Source organism: Phyllostomus hastatus, unplaced genomic scaffold (assembly GCF_019186645.2).
Source record: "Phyllostomus hastatus isolate PE091 unplaced genomic scaffold, TTU_PhHast_1.1 phas_contig_147, whole genome shotgun sequence".
NCBI classification, from domain to species: domain Eukaryota; kingdom Metazoa; phylum Chordata; class Mammalia; order Chiroptera; family Phyllostomidae; genus Phyllostomus; species Phyllostomus hastatus.
Window position 1 is genome coordinate 7,120,300 of NW_025333603.1, and position 21,293 is coordinate 7,141,592.

The 21,293-nt window shown below is 48.9% G+C and overlaps 1 protein-coding gene and 1 non-coding gene across 3 annotated transcripts in view; both read left to right on the forward strand.

The window, feature by feature from the left end:
- TTC39A (tetratricopeptide repeat domain 39A) overlaps positions 1-21,293 on the forward strand; it is a 53,987-nt gene that overhangs the window by 6,225 nt on the left and 26,469 nt on the right. Inside the window, exons 1-2 of one of the 2 annotated variants that reach the window (XM_045858382.1) lie at positions 4,325-4,613; positions 15,888-15,992. In XM_045858382.1, coding sequence (XP_045714338.1) covers positions 4,576-4,613; positions 15,888-15,992 — 143 coding nt within the window. In that variant the 5' untranslated portion in view covers positions 4,325-4,575. Of the gene's footprint in view, positions 1-4,324; positions 4,614-15,887; positions 15,993-21,293 lie in introns of those variants that run through there. The other variant, XM_045858376.1, reaches the window with a different exon arrangement.
- Positions 10,085-10,248, forward strand: LOC123831739. Its single transcript, XR_006787950.1, has one exon. It is a non-coding gene; the product is annotated as a U1 spliceosomal RNA (small nuclear RNA).

The window sequence follows — 21,293 nt, forward strand, 5'->3', positions numbered from 1 at the left end:
ATGTTTGCTGTCTAGGTGTTACGGGGTCATCTTTCTAAGGCTTTCTGTCCATACTTTCAGTCGCCCTGAGAAAGAGGGTGCCCCTTCCTACGGCCACTGGCAGTGTTTGACCTACCACGCCTGCCCAGAATGTATATAATGTGTGTCCAAAGGGTGTGGTTCCATCCTTGTGGTCCTGGCCGGGCCTGGATGCACATCTTAGGGGGCACCCCTCTTGTTCAGACAGCCTTGCGTGGTCCCAAAGCTCTTTCGAGTCCATTTACTTATTTAAGACTCACGACAGTCCTGCAATCCCTGCTCTGCAGGTCAGGAAACTAAAGCTCAAAGAACAGCAGTAAAGGCCTTGTTCCAAGTGCTGTATGGATGTTACCTCATTTAATCCTTGCAACAACCCGGTGAGGTGGGTGCCATCAACATCCCCAGTTCAGAGATGAAGTCGCTGGTGCAGGGTGTCAGCAGGGGTGTAAGCCCTGGCTTGCCAACCTGCTCTGCAAGCCACTCCCAGCCCTGCCTCAAGCTAGTAGGGTGACTCGCTTGGGCTGCACAGGTGGACCTGGTGGGCTCAGAACCTCCTGGCTCTGGAGCCCACGTCCGAGCTCCTGACCAGGGGCTATTCAATGCCAGAAACCCCTCAGCAGAAAGCTGACTCTTTTTTCCCATTAAAACTGGTCTTGGTCCCTTGCGTCTGACTGGCGCTTCTTCCTTAAATCCACCCGCAGCAGCTCCTGGAGACCAGACTTTGGTAGGAGAGCTTAGATCCCATCATGGAAGACATCAGAGCTGAGAGGGCCCTTGAGCTTCTGGTCCAGTCGTCTTTTCTCTTGAAGTTGAACAGGAAGAAGGAAACTAAGGGCCACAGTGAGGCAGTCATGACTGCCCAAGGTCACACATCTAGTGGGGGTCAGAGCCTGGGGGTGGGAGGAGGCTGGCCCAAGGAGCAGGCCAGGTCCTCCCCAAGTGGCCCTCTCCAGGGAGTGTTGAAGAGCTGTGACTCACAGCCGTCTCCAAGAGCCCTTTGTTGAGGAGCCTGCTTACTTGTGAATTATTAATGAGACCAAACCTGTAACCTGCTGTGTGGCACTCACTTGAAGACAACCCTGTTTTACATTCACCAGCTCCCTGCAGTGGGCAGCCCTGGAGTCCAAGGGCTCTGGGGCTTCTGGGTGGGCACAGCCAGCGGGGGTGGGGCAGGGAGGGGGGATGAGGGCGCTTCATGCCAGGGAAAGCCCTGGGGGAAGGGACTGAGAGCAGGGAAGGGGATGAGTAGTCTCCCACATAATGCTCAGTAAGCCTCGCAGTATCCTGGAGTGGGTGAGACGTTTGTCCAGGTTTACAGATGGGATGCAGGGAGGGAGAGGCAGGGCTGACTTTACAGCTTAAGCTCTTTCTACAACAATGGCACCCTTTTCACATGTTCACACCCCCTTTTCTGGGAGCCCCATTTCCACACTTTCCCCACAGGAGAAATAGTCAAGTCCTGGGTTTATGCTAGGGCTAGGCCTGAGTCCAAGTCCCACTTGGTCCAAGCCTCCTATAGGATGGGAGACAAAGTTACTGCAGAGCTTTCTGGAGCCTTCTGAGGAGGTTTCACTAAGCAAACGTTTATTGCTGAGAGATGGTGCAGGTGAAAGCGGTCCATGTGAGGGCGTCAGGGCTATCGTAAAGTATGGCAAGCCCAGCGGTGTGTGCTTGCGGGCTGGGGGGGTGGGGGGGAATGAGGGAGGAAAGCAGGCCTCGTGGTATGTCCCAGGCACAGAGGACCAGGAAACAGGTCCCCTGGCAGGGGAGGAAGGACCTTAGGACACTCTCCTGTCCTCAGGGCTTGGCTGCCAGCCTGAGTTGGGGATGCTCAGGTGGCCTGAGCAGGGTCACCTGGGTTGGGAGGTGGAAATCATAGTGACTCACAGCCTCCTTCCTCAGGGCTGGGACTGGGCCAGAGTTCCCGGGGGCCAGGAACCACTGGGGCGGGGCCCTCCTGAGAGCTGGTGGGCCACTCTGACGCTCTGACTCACCGGTGAGCCGCTCTAGTATCACCGTCACTGTGGGGGCGTGGGGAGAGTCACAGCTCCAAGAGCTGCTCATTTGGCAGAGCCTCAGTTGTCATCTGTAAAAAGGGGGGAGCGAAAGCATCTATCGTTCCGCCACTGCCACCGTCATCAGGCCCTCCACAGCACCGTGCTGCAGGCCAGCCAGGGCTCCGCACATTTTACGTACTTGAGTCCTGACCCTCACCATGCCCCTTTGCTGTAAGCAGTGCTATTATTTCCATTTTACTGAGGAGGTTACTGAGGAGGTAACTGAGGCTCAGAGCGGTAGTTAGAGTGGGCATTCAATGAGATAATCTTTGTTATACACTTAACGCGTGTGACACATAGTAAGCCTTTGATGAATGTCACTCGTTACTGTGATCGTTACCTCAGGGGGAAACGCGCAAGTGCCGGGCCCAGTATCAGTGCTGAGGGAGTCGTCAGGCACTGACACGGGGGTGTCTCACCAGGCCCGAGTCGCCAGAAGCTCCCAGTCTGATGGCAGAGGCGGCCACAGACAAACCTCGCTCCACTACCACCACACACAGCGCAGGGTGAGTGGGGTAGGTCGGGGGGGATTAGGGCAGAATGTGCCCAGAGAGCCTCTGAGCCAGCCAGGGAGGGAGGGCCTCCTGCAAGAGGCGGCTTCTGAACTAAAAACTCCAGGGTGAGTAGGAGTTTTGGAACATGGCAGGTTCTTAATAAATGTTAACTGAATACAGTAGAGATTTACCTTGAAGTTGATATAGTCTAGAGGACCTCTCATTCACCTGGCCCCTCCCAAGGCTCTGGAGGAAACCGTTCCGTCATAAACTTCTGGACTGACCCATGGCTAAATGAATGAATAGTAAACGAAACAGGAGGAAGGTGTGTTCCAGGCAAAGGGAACAGCATGTGCAAATGCCTAACGATTTGAAAGTGCGTGGCAGGTGGCAGGGCCCCCGCCTGCCTCAGCCACATCACCCAGGCCCCTCTTTACATACTTGCTGCTCTCCTCACCAGCTTGGGAAACTCCAGCTGTCACCGGTGTGCCCTTGCCCACCACTGTGCTTTCATCCACGCCGTTCTCCCACCCGGTCCACCCTTCCCATGATGTCACTGTATATAAATAAACTTCAAGGGTCAACTCTGTGCCCACCTTCTCCAGGAAGCCACTCAGACCCCGCCAGCCTGTGTAGCAGTTTCCCTCATCTGTATTTCTATAGCCAATGGTGGCTGTCATCGCAGCCTGATCCTTGTAGTGACTTACCTTTTTGTGCCTATGTCTGAGAATCCCAGAGGGGCGTAGAGCCTTGCAAGTGAGCGTCTAGCTTCTGCTCACATCTGGGCAGGATAAGAACCCACTACCTTTACAAATAGCCTGTTGGGATTTAAACAGCACTCCCCTAAACCTGCCCCTTCTGCCACTGGGCCCTATCTGCCTGGCTCTCCCTGGACCTAGTCCAAGCCCTCCTCCCACCACAGCTGCTTCTGCAAGCTCCTCCCTTCCCTCTTCTGACATTCTAGAGCTCAGGGCTGATCCACCGGTGCTAGAGTCCCTCCTCCTTCTGTCCCCTGCCCAACAGACCGAAGGGACAGCTATAATGGCAGCCACGTGGTCTGATGAGTCATGGTTAAGAGCATCTGGGGCCTAGGGGTGATGGCTGGTTAACTCCTCATGGGCCAGCGGTTCTTTCTGCCCAGAGACCAGGTGGGCTTTAACCCTGGCCCTAGACATAAACCTCAGGACTGGGCAGTCAGTGGGCATCCGAGGAGTGTTACAGATGACCCCCACATAGGCACTGGGGATTCAGGGGACGAGGCAAGGGGGCAAGAGGCAAGAATGTGAACTTTGTAGTCAGGAGGGCTGGTTCCAATCACAACTTGCCCTCTATTAGGTGAGTGGTCTTGAGATAGTCGCAGCAACGCTGTGCCTCAGTTTCCCCATCTGTAAAATGGCAGTGATGGGGATTATTTGAGAAGGTGAGTGTGACCTGTTGGCTAGCAGAGAGTGCTAAAACGCATTATTTTCCACCTCCTTGTCTCCTCAAACACAGTCACCAGTGGGCTAGTGGATGGGATTAAAATCCAAGCCTGACTCCGGAGGCCTCCCACCAGTGAACGCAATAGGAAGGTGAAGGACTCAGGTCCAGGCGCGGGGAGGCCGGAGCTGTGAAGGAGGGGAGAGTGACAGGTCTAGAACTTTCTGGCCTCACATAGGCGCGGCTGTGCAAGGCAGGAGTGAACTCTTGGTCCCTGGGGGCTGCGCAGAGAGAGTACCCGGACATGGGCCATGTAGGCCGTGGGCACCCGGGGCTCTCACCTGCCCGAGCTGAAGGTGCGGTGGTGGGGTGGGGGCGTACTCAGCAGGCGGCCACGGCCGTGGTCCCACTGCGCGGGTGGGCAGCCCGAGGCCAGCCCGGCCCCGCCGCCTTCCCCGCCCCCGGCGCGCCCCTCCCCGGCCGCCGCGTCCCTGGCTCCGCGGCACAGCGCCCGGCTCGGGTTCCGGCGGCTGCACCTGGGCCACAGCTGGCGTCCGGCGGGGGCACGCTGCCCGCCCCCCTCCGCGATGACCACAGCCGGCGCCCCGGGCGCCCTGCCCGCTGGGTAAGTGCGCGGCGGGAACGGGAACGGCTTGGGGGGCGCGGGCTGGTCTGGGCCCACGGACTGGGGCCGGCACCCAGCTGGCCTCCCCTGCGCCACCTGCCCCACGGCCCGCACTGCGGCTTCCAGCCCCTGCCAGGCGGCACCGTACCCCCCACCCCGTCCGCCTCTGAGCCTCTGGGTGCTGCCGCTGCGGGGAGGAGGGGGAGAGGGCTGCGGAAACTCGTGCTAGGAGACTGGAGGCGCGGGGGATCCTGGGTCCTCACTCCCCACTGGGTCCCAACTTTCTCATCCGTAGTAACAGGCCTGTACTACAGCCAAAGCTGCCTTCCTCCCCTGTGGCGTTTACACCTGTGGGTGGTCTCATTATCACCTCCATTACAGAGGAGGGAACTTGTCTTAGGTCACCCAGGAGGTGAGAGGTGGGTCTGGGGTTTGAACCCAGTTCCATCTGATGTCAGAGTCCCCACTGGCAAGGCACACTACCTCATCTTCAGGGATATTTGGGGGAGTTAAAAGGCTAAGAAATGAACCAGTTGAGCCCATTGGGTGCAGCCTGAAACAGGACAAAAAAGGTGGGTGCTGTCACTTTCAGTGTGGCTCTCCTGCCCACCACCCTACTGAGAAATCCTGTAGGACCCCTACTCTGTCCCTGGAGCAGTGACAGCAATTAACTGCTGGGACATAAGGATCAATTCTGCATTTCCTAGGCCCTGGTGGTTAGGGGGCCGCTGCTGGGAGCCTGGACTGCTGGGAGGTTGCTGGGTGGAGATCCGGCCCAGGTGAGCTGGGAGGGGTGCCGCCCTACCTGGAGCCTCACCACCAGGGACAATATTTGCCAAGGACCTCAGGGCTAACACATGAACAGGGAGGTGACAAGGCCAGTGCCAGCTGGAGTGCTCCACCGGGCCTGTGTGAGGGTGTGCCTCATGGAGGGCTTGGGAGTTGGGTGGCTGGGGGACACTCGGGACTGTGGGAGGGTTGGCTGGGGAGTCTTGACCTTTTGTTGTATGACTTTGGCCAAGTCCTTTATCCTCCCTAGACTTATTTCTCGTTCTCTTTTTCCCTCCCTTCCTCCTTCCCTCCCTCCCTCCCCCTTTCTCTCTCTTTCTTTCTTTCTTTCTTTCTTTCTTTCTTTCTTTCTTTCTTTCTTTCTTTCTTTCTTTTCTTTCTTTCTCTCTCTCTCTCTCTCTTTCTTTCTTTCTTTCTTCTTTCTTGAAATTATTGGTGTGACATTGGTTTAATAAAACTATACAGGTTTCAGGTGTACAATTTTATAATACATCATCTGTATATTGTATTGTTAAGTCTCAAGTTCACCACCCCAAGTCAAGTGTCCTTCCATCACCATTTATTCCCCCTTTACCCTCTCCTATCTCCCCCCACCCCACTTTCCCTCTGGTAACCACCATACTGTTGTCTATGAGGTTTTTGTTTGTTTGTTTGTTTGTTTGTTTGTTTTGCTTAATCCCTTCACCTTTTTCACCCAGTCCCCCAAACCCTTCCCCTCTGACAGCTGTCAGTCTGTTCTCTGTATCTATAAGTCTGTTTCTATTTGGTTTGTTAGTTTATTTTGTTTATTACATTCCACATATAAGTGAAATCATATGGTTTCACTTATATGAGTGAAATCGTATTTATCGTTCCCCAACTAGCTTATTTCATTTAGCATAATACTCTCCAGGTCTATACTACCCAAAGCAATCTATAAATTAATGTAATTACAGTGTAATTCCTATCAAGATATCGATGGTGTATTCCACAGAACTAGAACTAATATACCAAAATTTACATGGAACCACCAAAGACCTCGAATAGCAACAGCAATCTTGGAGGAATCATGCTATCTGATACCAAACTATACTACAAGGCCATAGTAATCAAAGCAGCATGGTACTGGCATAAAAACAGACATATAGATCAATGGAACAGAATAGAGAGCCCCAAAATAAACCCATGCCTTCACGGTCAATTAATACTTGACGAAGGAGGCAAGAACACACAATGTGGTAAATATAGTCTATTCAATAGCTGGCGTTAGGAAAACTGGACAGGTATCTGCAAAGAAGAAGAAGAAGAAGAAGCAGCTAGATCATTTTCTTGCACCATACACAAGAATAAAATCAAAATGGATTAAAGACTTAAATGTTAGATTTGAAACCATAAAAATCCTAGAAAAAAACAGACAGTAAAATCTCAAACATTCTTTTGTAGAATATTTTGTAATATATCTCGTCCAGCAAGAGAAACAACAAAAAAATAAACAAATGGGACGACATCAAACTAAAAGGTTTTTGCACAGCAAAGAAAACCATCAACAAAATGAAAAGACAACCCATTGAATGAGAGAACACATTTGCTGATGATATATCTGATAAGAGGTTAGTATCCAAAATTTATAAAAACTCATACAATTCAACACCAAAAAGATAAATAATCCAATTGAAAAATGGGTAAAGAACATGAACAGACACTTCCCCAAAGAGGATATACAGATGGTCAATAGACATATCAAAAGATGTTCAACATCACTAATCATCAGAGAGATGCAAATTAAAACTACAATGAGATATCACCTCACGCCAGTCAGAATGGCCATCATCAATAAATCAAAAAACAACAAATGTTAGCAAGGATGTGGAGAAAAGGGAATTCTTTTTCATTGTTGGTGGGAATGCAGATTGGTGCAGCCACTATGGAAAGCAGTATGGAGATACCTCAGAAGGTTAAAAATGCAACTGTCTTATGACCCAGCTTCTGAAAATATATCTGAAGAAATCTGAAACACTAATTCAAAAGAATATATGCACCCTTCCTGCTCATTGCTTCCTGGACTTCTTGACCCTCCTTTGGAAAATACAGGGAGGCTGGGCTGGTGGCTCCTTTCTTGCTCTGGGCTGGTCTTTGTAAATCTGGAGCCTGCTTAGGTCTCTTCTGCCCAGCCTTGACTGAGTACAACCCCACTGAGTCCAGAAAAATGGTTTCCAGATCAGAAGGCAGGTAGAACAGGGCTCTTATCAAGGAATTCTCAACTCCCAGGATAGAAGCCACATTTATCCTTCTTCCTTGCACACTCAGATCCTAGCCAGTACCCTCTCTACAGCTCCAGGCTCCTCTGGCCCCTTGCAGGCTTCCAGGTCAGTGAGCTCACTCTTCTGTCACTGTTGGGTCTTCCTCCTACTGAACCATACCTGCCCGCCTGCATGCCCTCCAGGTCCCTGTTTTCTTTGAGGCCACATAGGTCCATTTGCCTCTGCCCCTTGCCCTGGTTAGTGCCATCCTGGTGGGGTCTGAGCAGAGCAGGGGCAAAGCAAGTGCCACTTTCACTATAGACACTCATTCAGTCACTCAACAAACACTTCTGAGGCCTTTCTGGGCCTGGGCCTGTGTGTGAGGATCAGTGGAGAATAAACCAAGTTTTCAATCTGTACCACTTTAAAAATCATGAAATAGGGGAGGGATGGGAAGGTGAGCTGGGATGGGAGTAAAGGACAGAAAACTGTACTTGAACAACAATTAAAATAATTTTTTTTAAAAAGAAAAGAAAAACACAAACAAAATCATGAAATAATAACTTCAGGCCAAGATGGAGGTATAGGTAGATATGCTTCACTTCCTCACACAACCAAAAGAAGGATAACAACCAATTTAAAGACAAAAAACAATCAGAACTGCCCAAACATCAAACTGTATGGAAGTCCAACAACAAGGAGTTAAAGAAGAAACATTCATCCAGACTGGTAGGAGGGGAACAGACTGGCAGCCGGGGCAGAGAGAATGTGCTGCAAGGTGGTGGCTGGCAGGCCAGGTGGTCCCACATTCACCTATGGATAAACCAGGATGAACAACTGGAGAGTGAGACAGACTGCACAATCCATGGTTCCAGCACCAGGAAAATAAAACCTCAAAACTTCTGGCTGTAAAAACCCACTGGGGTTGCAGCTGTGGGAGAAACTGCCAGTCTCACAGGAGAGTTTGACAGGCCCATGAGGTCCTAGAATGTACACAAAACCACCCACCCAGGAATCAGCACCAGGGCAGTACCTAGAAGGGTGCAATTTGGTTGTGGGAAGTGGGGGAAGTGACTGAAAGCAGGGTGAGAGCTGAGCAAGTGGCACTGTTCCCTCTCAGACCCCTCCCCCACACACTGCACCACAATGCAGTGAAGTGCGTCACCCCACCCTGGTGAATACCTAAGGCTCCACCCCTTACAATGCGGAAATATGGCCCAAGTGAAAGAACAGATAAAAACTCCAGAAAAAGAACTAAGTGACAAGGAGATAGTCAACCTATCAGATGCAGAGTCCAAAACACTGGTAATCAGGATGCTCACAGAAATGATTAAGTATGCTTGCAAAATAGAGGAATAAGTAAAGGCTATGCAAAGTGGAATAAAGAAAAATACACAGGGAACCAGTGAAGGGAACGAAACTGGGACTCAAATCAACAATTTGGAACAGAAGGAAAAAATAAACATTCAACCAGAACAGAATAAATAAATAAGAATTCAAAAAAATGAGGAGAGGCTTAGGAACCTCTGGGACAACTTTAAACGTTCCGACATCCAAATCATAGGGGTACCAGAAGGAGAAGAGGAAGAGCAAGAAATTGAAAACTTATTTGAAAAAGTAATGAAAGAAAACTTCCTCAATCTGGCAAAGGAAATAGACATACAAGTCCAAGAAGCTCAGAGAGTCCAAAGAGGAACACACCAAGACACGTGATAATTAAACTGCCAAATATTAAAGATAAGGAGAGAATCTTAAAAGCAGCAAGAGAAAAGTGTTACCTACAAAGGAGTTCCCATAAGAATTCCAGCTGATTCCTCAGAAGAAACCTTACAGGCAAAAAGGAATGGAAAGAAGTATTCCAAGTCATGAAAGGCAAGGACCTACATCCAAGATTACTCTATCTAGCAAAGCTATCTTTTAGAATGGAAGAGCAGATAAAGTGCTTCCCAGATAAGGTCAAGTTAAAGGAATTCATACTCACCAAGCCCTTATTACATGAAATGTTAAAGGGACTTATTTAAGAAAAAGAAGATCAAAACTGTGAACAGTAAAATGATAACAAACTCACAGCTATCAACAACTGAAACTAAAAAAAAAAAACACAAAAAAACAAGAAACAAAAAAAACCTAAGCAAAGAAATAGAATAGGAACAGAATCACAGAAATAGAGATCACATGGAGGGTATCAGCAGGAAGGGTGGAAGGGGACAATGGGGGAAAAGGTAGGAATAAGAAGCATAAATGGTAGGTACAAAATAGACAGGGAAAGGTCAAGAATAGTACAGGAAATGGAGAAGCCAAAGAACCTATATGTATGACCCATGGACATGAACTAAGGGTGAGGGAATGCTGGAGGAAATGGGGGTACTGGGCGGGGGGGGGGGGGTGGGATCAAGGAGAGGAAAAAATGGGGCAATTGTAATAGCATAATCAATAAAATGAACTTGAAAAATCATGAAATACATGCTTACCTGGCAGGGGAGACACCATGATCATGAATGTGGATTTCCCTGGGTGAGGCTTATCCAGTGCACTCTGGATATGCTGACCCCTGCGATTTCCCCAAATGTGGGCAACTCGACTGCATAATTTGTGTAGTAGGGGGACTGTATTCGCGCTCTCCCCTGGCCCCCCCCCCAAAAAAAACCATGAAATATTTTAAGCCTTCAGAAAAATATAGCAAAGAGTGAAGGGAACTCCAAGCCTTTGCTACCCAGCCATTGCAGAAAATGCCATCACGCCCCATTTGTTTCAGTCTTCTTTCTGAGAAAGAAGGCCTGGCGGAGAACCCCTTCCCCTCTTCCCTCTGCAGAAATGATCACCATTCTGAATTTCGGTTTTATCATTTTGTATTAATTTTTATTGTTTTTCCAAATGTGTAAGTCTAAAAAAATATTTAGTTTGTTCTTACTTTAAAATTTTTATACAAATGGAGTCACAGAGTATGAATCGTTCTGTGGCTTGCTTTTTCTCACTTACTTTCAGGTTTCTGAGGTTTAGCCTTCTAGATCCTTGTGGCTCTGGCTTCCATGTGCCCTGATGGTGATCCGCCACTCGATGTGACCCCCATTTGCTTGTTTATCCAGGCTCCTTGATAATTATCGAGGTGGTTCCCAGTGTCTTGCTATTCAAACAATGAATATTCTCATACAATTGCCCTTTGCATGTATGTGAGGGTCCTTCTAGGTTGCCCCATAGGAGTAGAATCACAGGGTCTTAAGATATGTACACTCCTTCTTTTAAAGTTATCTAGTCTCATAAAAGCAGAGCTGCTCAATAAGAGAAATGATGGAAATACGTAATCTTAGAAACAATAACAATCACTTACATTTCCTGAGTGCTTCTTGTGCTTTAACATTATCTCAGTTGTTCTTCACAGCAAATGGGAGGTTGTTCCCCATCTCCCATTTCATTGATGGGAAAACTGAGGCTCATAGAGGTTAAAGAATCTTGCCAAGTTTCTTCAGCAAGTACTTTGTGAGCTGTGGCTTGAGTCCAGGGTTGTCTGCTTTCAAAACTCTTGAAGGCCATGTTGCACTAGGCCATGCCACCTCACTCCCTGCCACATGATACTTTCTTTATGCAGAGCTAAAGGGGATTCTTTGGAAGTAGAGTCACAATCATATTTGCAATTTAGAAAGGTCACTTTGGAAGTGCCAGATCCCTGCAGACATAATGTCTTAACCCTCTGAGCCAAAGTGCCTCCGGAATGGTGAAGCAGGGAGTAGGAAGCCAGCTCAGACCCCCATCTGCTCCCTGAATAACATCCTTGCCGTTTCTCCACTGTCCCACAGCCACCTCACCCAGACTGGGTACAGGGAAGGGGAGTTTTCTGCCCCCTGTGGGGACTGAGGGTCTCCCCAGCTCTCCCCAGCCCTGCCCATCTTCAGTCATGAAAGTAGCAGCTTCCAGGAAGATTAAAGCAGGGAGGTGGGAGGGAAGGAGAGAGTGGGGTGGCTCCAGGCTGTCTGGTGCTCCCCCCTCAGCTTCCAGCCCCCTTCTCCCCTTGGCCTCAAGTGTCCCTCCCCCACTATGCCAAAGCTCCTGGCATTGGTCACCATCCAGCCTCATGCTCCAATGTGCTTAGTATCCCCCTCCAATCCTCTGCTTCCCCAAAGCCCAGGGGAGGTGCCACCATCACCACTTGGGAGCTCAAGAATTTAATGGCCTGGTGGTTTGGAGCAGAGAGACCTTGGGGAAAGCCTGTAGACAAGTGGGGACCTCAGTCAGCCGGGAGAGGAGAAAGGTTTGCCCAAGCTGCTTTTGCAGAAAGCATTTCTGTCTTCTTCCAGGCTCCTGGGAGGAGCAGACTGGGTTCCTGTCTTCACTTTCTTATCTTTCAAATGTAGATAAGAGCCTGCTTGCTTCTCCAGGCTGGTGGGAGGATTGAGAGAACTAATTAGTCATCAATTTAGATAACTTGAAGTGATAACTTCATGGTGGTGATGGAGGAGTTGTTAATGCTGATGTTAAGTCAGTGGGCCCCAAGTCCCTAGCCTTCCCAAGCTCCCCAGCCCCTCCCTCCCCCAGAAGGCCTTCCAGAGCCTCTGTCTCCCTGCCCTGCCCTGTGGCTTGGGCCTGCTCCTCACTGTGCTGTCATGCCTCCAGCCCTTTGCTCACACTCTTTTCCCTTCTTAGACTTCTTTTCTCCATCTGGTCCTCAATTCAGTGCCATCTTTTCCAGAAAGCTTCCCTGCATGCCCCATCCTCCCTTCCCGGGCTCCTCAGTCCCCAGTGTTCCCATGAGGGCTCTGGCTGTCACAGCCTCTGCCCGAATCTGTGGCATCTGTCGTTCCCATGAGCTCCGGAAAGGCAGGTCCGGGTCTGGGTCTGCTCTGTGTCCCCAGGCCTGGCCTGGAGCTGGAGATGAGGGGCATTTGTGGGCGGGGAGGAGGGAGAGGTCACCTCAGACCCACCTCACTGTAGTTAAGTAGAAGAGGTGCTGGGGCCGCCAGTGGAGGGAGTACCTGTCTGTGTTGTGTGTCCATCTGTCTGTCTGTCCTCCTCTCCAGGTTTTCCAAACAGGTAGAACCTCTTCCTTGGTAGGGGGTGGAGATGGTGGTGGTTGTGGGGCAGGGTGTTGCACAGACATGGGGGGCAGGCTCTTGGCTCTGGAGCTGTGTAGAGATGGATATAAGCCAGGACAATGGACTTTGACTCCTTGGGGCTGAGCTGGTGGGCACCGGCTCAGGCAGAAACTTGAGTTGGAACTCATGACTGGGCATGTGACCTTGGCCAAGTCACCTCTCCTCTATGCCTTAGTCTCCTCATCATCAGTGGGGGTAATAACCCACTTCATGGGGCTTAGTGAGGGCTCAAGGAGATAATGCCAGTTAAACACCTGGGGTCATAAGTGCCCACTGCCTCTTCATCCATTCATCCAACCGAGACGGGTGGATGGAACAGGCTCAGCCCTGGGCACGAAGGAAGACACTGTCCCTGTCTCATGAAGAGAGGGACAGGGCCACTTCCAGTGGGGCCTTTTTGGGCACAGAAAAGAACTTGGTCTTTATCCTAAGAGTACTGAGAAGGCAGTAAAGGAGTGCAAGTCCAAAAGTATGACATAGTTATATTTGGATTAAAAAAAACTTTTAAAAAACTATTATGAGAGGGATAGATTAAAGGGAATAACACTTCTAAACATTTTCCTTTTTTTACAGAAAGATTTTATTTATTTATTTTCTGAGAGAGGGGGAGGGAGAAAGAGAAGGAAAGAAGCATCATTGATGTGAGAGAAACATCAATGAGTTGTGTCTTGCACACCCCCAACTGGGGACCCGGTCCTCAACCCAGGCATGTGCCCTGACAGGGAATTGAACCAGCCACCTTTCAGTTTGCAGGCTGGTACTCAATCCAGTGAGCCACACCAGTCAGGGCTCTAAAATTCTCCTTAAAAATAAAACAAAACGAAAAAACCAGAACCAAAACAAACCAAAACAAAACAAAACCCTACCTAGAGGCTGGATGAATTAAAACAAGCATCCTTTGAAATACATTCCTGAGCTTCCACAGAAGTAACAGAAATCCTCTCAAACCAACAATAAAGAGAGAGCTGAGATTAGGCTGCTGAATGGGATGTAGCCACAGCAACCTGGGGGTGTTTATAAACCCAGAACCTTGAGTTTTAACAGCCACTCAGGGGGAGGGAAATAAGGTCCTGGGCCTGCAGCCACAGTGTGGAGGGGGCTGCACCCCCACCACATGAATCTGGGACCTTCAAAAGTCTTCAGCCAACAGGAACATTGACCAGAACAAAGCATCCAGCCACCTGCAATGGGAGACGACAGTTCTGGTGGGGACAGAAAGGTTCCATAGAAAATTATATTGCCCTCACACAAATTTTGGGGTTCAATACCACACTATCTTTGTCATCTTGAATGTACTAAACAGAAAAGTAACTGGCGTGGTCTCAGGGTGGCAGTGCCCCAGGGTACCTGGCGGAGCACATGACCATCCTCCCTGGAGGAACATGGCCTCATCCCAAGGCGACCGATCAAGTAGGAGATTGTGGTGAAAGTACAAGACACACAAGGACACGGGTTCCTGTGAGCGACAGGCACTGGGAGCAAGAAGTAGCAGGATTAGTTTCTCTGAGAGTCTAACATGCTAGACTTATGATATTATAGAATATAAATAATTGTGCTTTAAATGTATAAAAAATATAAAAGATGTACTTGAAACAATAAGCAGGGAAGAAAATACCACCCAAAATGGTCAAGCAGATTTGAAAAAGAACAAAGTGGAGTTTCTGGAGATGAAAAATACAACTATTGAATAGAAGAGAATTAGTGAAACGGAAGCTCTAAAGAAATCACTCAGACTCTAGCAGAGAGAGTCAAACAGGAAGCAAAGAAGAGAGTGAAGAGACAGGAAACACAGAACGCAATGGTCTAACAGAGAGAGACAGAAGGGGTGGGAGGGGCTGGGCGTGGAAGGGGGAGTCGTCCATCAGACCCGGCGCTGGGGCCACCGGCCACTGCAGGCGTCGGGCTGGGAGATGTTCAGGAGGGAGAACCGACAGGGCTTAGGGATGGATTCCACGACAGAGGCCCAGCAGAGGACTGTGTTCAGGATGACTATGAAATTTCGGGCTTGAGGAGCTGGGTAGGGGGGGTGTCACTTATCAAAGACTTGGGGAGGACAGGTTTGGGAGAACAAACAAGAGTTCATTTTTGAACGGGACAAGTTTCAGTTTGCCTGGGAAGCTCTGCTGATGTATCACAGAGGAGGACACTGGGCCCCAGAGTCGGGCCTTAAAGTGCGTGTAGGAGTTTACCTGGTGGAGAAGGGGCTTTGTCTTCATTGTGGGGGGAAAGGATCTCCTTCGGCAAGATCATGGAGACCCATTTTGGAAGCTTCTCTCCCTCTAAAGAGACCTCTTGAGAAGAGAGAGTCTCAAAATCATCAGAGAGGACTTAGTTTCATCTCTCATTTTCAAATGGGGAAGCTGAGGCCCAGAAAAGTCAGAGATTTGCTCTCTTAGCCTTAGACTCTCATTCATTCATTCATTCATTCATTCACTCAGCAGATATTTATCAGAAACTCATTTTATACCAGATACTAGATGCTGGGGATATGGCAGGAAACAAAACAAAGATTCTTGCCCTCAGGAAGCATATACTTCAGCAGAGAGAGAGAGACTATAAACAAAATAAAGACAAAAATAAGTAAAAACTATGTGTCAGAAGTGGTAAGAGCTGCAGAGAAGAGTAAGGCCTGGAAGATGTTGGAGGTGCTGCTGGGAAGGTGAGCCTTGAGCGCGGAAGGCCGGGCAGCCCTCACAGGCCGGTGCCCACCGCAGCCCATTGTGACAGAGCCTCCGGGGTTCTAGAGCACGGGCCTGAGGCAGGCCAGAGAAGGCCTAGGGGAGGAGCAAGAAAAGGCCTGAAGTGGAATTTAGTGGGTGGGCTGTGCCCCCCAGGGGGGCACAGAAAAGCCCAATGGGTCAGAAGGGCCACAAAGATTCCCTTTACACTTGTGAGGGGTAAGAGAAATCTCTGTCCTCCTTGCCCCGCTGTCCTTGGCCCCCTCAGCCCCCTCAGCCCCCTCCACCAGATCTCAGATGTCACTCCATTCTGCTCTCCTCCCGCCTTTAGGGACGTTCAGCAGTGGGTCCAAATTGTCCTTGTGTGCCAAAGGGCAGCCTGGAGGAGCTCGTGACAGGCATCCAAGGCCCACCGAGGAGGTCGGGTGGGCCCTGGAGAGGCTGTTCCAGCCAGGAGTGGGGTTGAAGTCGCCAGAATCACACCCATGTCTCTCTCCTCAGGACTGCTGTGAGCAGCCTACATGAGGCCCTGGACCAGTGCATGATCGCCCTGGACCTCTTTCTCACCAACCAATTCTCAGAAGCACTCAGCTACCTCAAGCCCAGGTGGGTCTCAAGCCCAGGTTGGGGGTAAGAGGTGTGCCTGTGTGTGCATTTCTGGGAGCCCACATGTGAGTGTAGGGATGGGGGGTTGTGGTGTCATGGAGAACCAGAGGTCTCTGTGAAAGGGCCCCTAGTAACTGAATGCCTTCAGCCTGCTGGGTCATAGTGACCCCTGGGAGTCCCAGAAACACAGCTCACCCTCCTCGTTCCACAACTGTGAGCAGCCAGGCCCTCCCCAAGGTCACTGTGACTTCCTTCCTCTTGGCTTCTTCAGGCCTCTTCTGCTTTGATTTCCTGTTCCCACCGAACCCACCAGGGGCTTCTGCCCCATCAGTTAACACAGCCCGCTTCCTTTGTTTTCTCCCAAAGTGCTAAAGACTAAGGCTGCCTTTTTGAGTGATAATCAGAGTCATTCAGCTAATTCTTCTAGGGTTTACTGCCTTACTTCTAAATGATATGTTTATACTGCTCTTTTTGCAGTTTTTCAGAAACTGAAATTGACATAAAACTCAGATACCATGAAATTCACTCTGTTGCTTTCTACTTTCAGACATCATCTATTGGCAAACAAGAAGTTAGCTTTCCCGGACCTCTGCCCCATCTCCCTTCTCTCACCTCCCTCTTATCATTATATCACAATATTCGGCTAAATCAACAATAAATGTTTACATTATTATAACTATGTAGTTAATGCTCACCACAGAGACAAGTTGTACATTGTAAGACTACATTTCCTTTCCAGAGTTAGTAATTGTCTCATTTTTTTTCACTTGCCTAATTTATTATACATTTTCCTTGAACTCTTTATAACCACTCCGTCAGACCCTACTATTGTGAGCGCTTCCCTAAATGCTCAGACGTGTCAGGTGGGCACTCAGTTCCTCCTTGGCCTGGAAACCTGTCCCCCGGAGGACAGACGTGTCTCCCAGAACTCCCCCCAGCTTTTTCTCTCTCCTGTATCCTCCCTCATTTTACCAGAGCATGTCCTCTAGAAATTGTTGCATCAATATAATTCTTTCTCATCAGAATTTTGAAGGTATTGCGCCTTGTTTTCTAGTCTCTACTATAGCCGTGAGACCCTAATTCTTCTCACTTTGCATGTGACCTTTATTCCTCCAGGAGAGCTTAAGCTCTTCTCTTTAATTTCTGCATGTCCTAAACTTCATCATAACATGCTGGAATGTAGTTTTTTGGTTTTGTTTTTTTTAAAACATTTTATTCATTTATTCTTAGAGAGAGGGGAAAGGAAAGAGAAAGAGAGAAACGTCAATGTGTGAGAGATACATTATCAGTTGCCTCTCGCATGCCCCCAGTTGGGGACCTGGCCCCAGGCATGTGCCTTGACTGGGAATTGAACCAGCAACTTTTTGGTTCACAGGCCAGCACTCAGTCCACTGAGCCACACCAGCCAGGGCTGTAGTCCTTTTTATTTGGTACATTTAATTTGAGACTGTTTCAGTTCTAGGAAATTCTCTTGTATCATCCCTCCATGTTTTGTTTCCCCTCCCTGAGCTTTTTTAAAGTCAGATGTTAGACTTCCTGGATCAGCCCTCTTCTAAGCCTCTTATCACCCACTGCTCCCAATTCAAAATTTTTTATCTTTTTCTTTTTTTTTTCTGATTTCCGGGAGATCTCCTTGATCTTATCATTAAATCCTTCTACTGACTTTTCTTTATTCTTGTAATTAGCACATATGATTAATTTCCTACTAATTGTTCTCTAAACATTCTCAGTTCTTTTTAAAAAATATTTTTTATTTTAATTGTTGTTGCAGTACAATTTTCTATCTTTTACTCCCATCCCAACCCACCCACCCAGCCCTTTCCTCCTCCCTCCCATTTCCACCTGCCCCTAGTTTTTATCCATGTGTCCTTTATACTTCTTCCTATAAACTCTTTTCCTTTTCCCCTGAAATTCCCCTGAAATTCCCTCTCCTCTCTCCTCTGAACACTGTCAGACTGTTCTCTATTTCAGTGTCCTTATTTATATTTTGCTTGTTTCTTTGTTTTGTTCTTTAGGTTCCTGTTAAAGGTGAGATCATATGGTATTTGTCTTTCACCACCTGGCTTGTTTTGCTTAGCATAATGCTTTCCAGTTGCATCCATGTTGTTGTGAAGGGTAGGAGCTTCTTCTTTCTTTCTGCTGCATAGAATTCCATTGTGTAAATGTACCATAGTTTTTTGATCCATTTACTGATGGGCACCTAGGTTACTTCCAACACTTGGCTATTGTAAATTGTGTTGCTATGAACATTAGGGTGCATAGGTTCTTTTGGATTGGTATTTCAGGGTTCTTAGGATATAATCCTAGCAGTGGAATTGCTGGGTCAAAAGGCAGATCCATTTTTAGTTTTTTGAGGAAATTCCATACTCTTTTCCATAGTGGTACCAGTCTGCAATCCCACCAACAGTACACTAGGGTCCCATTTTCTCCACAACCTCTCCAACACTTGTTGTTCGTTGCTTTGTTTATGATGGCCATTCTGACTGGTGTGAAGTGGTATCTCATTGTGGTTTTAATTTGCATCTCTCTGATGGCTAGTGATATTGAGCATCTTTTCATGTGTCTCTGGATCCTCTGTATGTCCTCCTTGGAGAAGTGTCTGTTCAAGTCCTTTGCCTATTTTTTAATTGGGTTGCTTGTCTTCTTAGCATGGAGTCATGTAAGTTCTTTATATATTTTGGAGATTAAATCCTTGCCTGAGGTATCATTGGCAAATATGTTTTCCCATACAGTTGGTTCTCTTTTTATTTTAATACTGTTTTCTTTAGCTGTGCAGAAGCTTTTTATTTTGATGAGATCCCATTTGTTTATTCTTTCCTTTATGTCCCTTGCTCTGGGGGCCATATCAGTAAAAATGTTGCTGCTTGAAATATCTGAGATTTTCCTGCCTATGTTCTCCTCTAGGACTTTAATGGTGACATGGCTTGTATTTAAGCCTTTTATCCACCTTGAATTTATTTTTGTGTATGATGTAAGTTGGTGCTCGAGTTTCATTTTTTTGCACGTAGCTAGCTTTCCAGTTCTCCCAACACCATTTGTTGAAGAGACTGTTTTTACTCTATTTTATGTTGCTGCTCCCTTTGTCAAATATTAATTGGCTATAGAGACTTGGGCTTATTTCTGGGCTCTCTGTTCTGTTCCATTGTCTAAATATTCTCAGTTCTTTATATTGTATTTGGAACGTGAGAGTCCTTAGCACAGGGTCTGGCACAGAGCAAGCACTTGAATAAGCATTTATTGTTATTATTACCACAGAGTATTGCCTCTTTTAAACACGTTTTATTCTTTTCCTGCATAATCTCAGCCATCCCCAGGTTCCCTATTCTGTTTAATGAGGGAACCCTCTACTCGTGGGGTCTTTCTGTAATGCCTGCTGTTGCCTGGCTGTTTGCATGGTCATATTTAGGAGCGGGTTTCTTAAAGGGCCAGCTGGAAAGTCCAAGCCAGGCAGCCTTGTAACTGGTGGCATCAACTTCAGAATGATCTGGCCTCAGATGTCAGCTTCTCCAGAGAAGAGTCCTCCATTCCTCAGGCTGGACAGGGAGCCACCCCCCTCCCTTGCACTCTGGGTTGGGGTGGGGGTGGTGGGGGCGGGGTCTAATCCTGTCTATGGTCTGCTTACCCTTAATCCACTCCCTTCAGCTCTAGGTTGTCCTCTGCCACACCTGGTTCCCCAAGCTCCCAGGAAAAGCAAAGAATGAGGGCAGGGGTCCTCCTCCCCCAAGTCCCCAAGCCTGATCTGTTCAATTTGTTTAGTCTTGACTGAACCATTCATTGTTCTGACAGGGTCAGTGGCTCAGCTCCTGGGGGGCAGGGGTCCCAAGGAATGACGGTCACCATGTGTCTTACAACAGGGCTCCAACCGCAGCCCCCACACCTCACCCCCACCCTCTGAGGGGACCTGGGCCTGAGGTGGGCAGAGCAGGGCAAGCAGAGGTCTACGGCCAGAGTGCGGCCATCATCTGAGGCAGGCCAAGCCTCTTCCTGCTCTGTCCCCGAACATCCAGTGTCCCCTTCCAGTGTTTTCGGAAGACTCCTGACTCCATTTCCATCCTGGTCATTACCTGTCCCTTACTCAGCCCTGACCCCCAGACTGTGGCTGCCTTCCCTCACTGGCCAGGATGCCCAGCGTACAGCTGCTCCGCCTGCCCTACCCACACGCCAAGCCCAGACACTGGCCTGTCTCCTTATCCCCTAAAGCCCAGCTAAGACTGGGCCATCCCTTGGTCTAACTCTAAACTGTCCTGCAGACATGGGGCTAACAGAAGGGAGGCAGGGCCCAGGCCCAGAGGAAACTGTTTAAACCAGATATCATGCTGCACCCAGTCCCTCAAGCTGTACCCACCACAGAATCCCTAAGTGACCCCCCTGCAGCCCCTCCTCAATGAGGGGCCACCTCACATCCCCTCTTCCTAAAGGTGGCACCACAGAGACAGTCTGCACATGAGGCCACCTTTTACCACACATGGAAGGTAGCGTAGCTTCTCTTTATCCTCATTCTAGAAAAGGACCTTTACTTTCTTTCTGAATTTAAGAGTTTCCCCCTAAACAGTAGATGTCAGTAGCACACTCCTCATGCCCCTTGTGACAAACAAAAAATGTTTCCAGATATTGCCAAATGTCTGGGGGCGGCAAAAATATCTCTCCACCTCAGGTGAGAACCACTGGTCTCCAGAAAACAATTCTGGCTCAAAACGGCCTCCCCTCCGCAGTCACAGCCTTTAAAGCTTGGAAAGATGTTGGTGTTCCGTTCCCTTCACTGTTCCTCATTGTGTACAAAGTGTCTCCTTTCATTGTCCTAACCCCAGGCAGTGGGGGATGTTACTGTTCTTTTGCCTTCAGAGAGCTCCTGCTTGCCCCCCTGCTTCAGTCTGTCACTTGTTGAGTAGTGTTGTCTTTGTTTCAAGTTCATTTTGATTGACGCTGTGTCTGTCCCTGAACACTGTCTCTGGAACATGGTAGCTACTCCATTCTGGTCTTCTTGATGAAAAAATAATCCCAGCTGACAAGTTGCACAGCCAGGATTCAAGTCCAGGCCCACCCAGCTCCACAGCCCACAGCCTCTGGGGCTGTCTCAGAGCTCGAGCAGGTGGAGGAGTTTACTTTGGGCGGGAGGACTCGCACCTGCCTCCTCCACCAGGAGGGAGGGAAGGAGGTTGATCAGGCCTGTGCAGGTGCAGGAAGTTCCGAGTGTTTTCATGCTATGCCCTGGGGTTCCCCTGAGGAGAGAGGCAAAGCCCCTTGCTGAGAGTGAGGGGGCAGGCTGGTGTTGGGGGTGAGGAGGAGAGGGGAAAAGTTTTA